The sequence below is a fragment of the Plectropomus leopardus genome, unplaced genomic scaffold (genome assembly GCF_008729295.1).
Source record: "Plectropomus leopardus isolate mb unplaced genomic scaffold, YSFRI_Pleo_2.0 unplaced_scaffold5770, whole genome shotgun sequence".
Lineage (NCBI taxonomy): Eukaryota > Metazoa > Chordata > Actinopteri > Perciformes > Serranidae > Plectropomus > Plectropomus leopardus.
In genome coordinates this window covers 1-1,286 of record NW_024663409.1, presented here as the reverse complement: position 1 = coordinate 1,286, position 1,286 = coordinate 1, and the positions used below count along the sequence as shown (strand labels likewise).

The following is a 1,286-nucleotide window of genomic DNA, read 5'->3' as shown; positions in this document are numbered from 1 at the left end:
ATATTCACGCTTAAATGGTGGGAGGAGCCTGTGGTCGACACTTTGTTTACGGAATGTCCCTTTAATTTTGACGCATACGCTGTATGCCGAATTGGAAAATACATCACAGTAAACATAATTTAGGGAAAATGTCTTTTTCTTTGCGGCGCAGATTTGCCAGCAGAGACGTAAACTTTAAAACAGATGTTTTCTAAACGGAGTTTGGCTGCTGGATCCCTTTTTGGCAGCTGTTTTGCCACTTTGAGCACTTCGATATAAACACACCTGATGGTAACCTGTGCACGTGACCACTTTATCCGAGTCCGGGATGAAGGCCACGTCTCTGACCCAGTGCGGCCGCCGTAGGTCCAGCCAGTCGTCCCGCAGGTTCTTCGCGGTGAACGCGGGTGTCTCGGGTCTCTCCAGGTCCCAGATCTTCAGCCCGTTCTCCTTCCCGCCGGTGGCCACTTTGTGCCGGTGCGCGGGGCTCTGCCGCATCCTGCACACGCTCTTCCCCGCGTGCAGCTCCGTCACGGGCTCGCTGCTGTCCTCCCTCCACACGCGCACCGTCCCGCTCTCCACGCTCGTGACCAGCGCGGAGCCGCCGAGCACCGCGAGCCCGGTGAAGCAGCCCTCGGCGGGGTCCCCGCAGCGCCGGCTCTCGGTGAAGGCGCCCTTCTCGGTGCTGAAGGTCTTCACGGTTCCGTCCACGGTACCGACCAGCAGCTCGCTCTCCGCCGGGTCCCCCCAGCACAGCGCGCGCACCTCCTGGTCCCGGCTCAGGTGGCTCGTGTTGCAGAAGTTGAAGGCCTGCTTCCGGGACAGGCTGACCCCCTTCAGGATTCCGGTCTCCGAGCCGAGCCACACGGAGCACAGCCGGCTCGTGTCCCCCATCACACCGGCTCCAACGCACCGAAAACCGAACTCAAAAGTGTCCCCAAAAAAACACGCGTGTCCTCCTCTGTGGACTGCGTCGCGCGACAAAGACGTCACTCTGCAATGTTTTCTTTTTTTTGCATTTAACTTTATTAAACACAGGCAAACACGACGTTTCTTTAAAACTTTATTAAGTGCGCGGGGTGTATTCATTCCGTATTTTCATAAAAGTTGCAGAAAACATATTTCATAATGAAAAAAGCAAAACAAATAAAAAAAAATGTAGGAAAAACTTTTAAAGGTAACGAAGATCTCTGATTTTACAGATTCTAGCTATGATAAATAATGTAATTATTGAAAATAAATAAAAAATAAAATAAATCACCATAACATGTTGGTGTAATTTTGGTGATTTATTTCTTTGAAAATAA

The 1,286-nt window shown here is 51.4% G+C and overlaps 1 protein-coding gene across 1 annotated transcript; it reads right to left on the bottom strand.

Annotated features, from left to right (window-relative positions):
• Positions 1-29: 29 nt before the first annotated feature.
• LOC121939728 (WD repeat-containing protein 74-like) lies at positions 30-1,017 on the bottom strand. Its single transcript, XM_042482698.1, has one exon. It carries the CDS (start codon positions 871-873, stop codon positions 175-177), a length of 699 nt encoding a protein of 232 aa, XP_042338632.1. The 5' UTR covers positions 874-1,017; the 3' UTR covers positions 30-174.
• Positions 1,018-1,286: the final 269 nt, after the last annotated feature.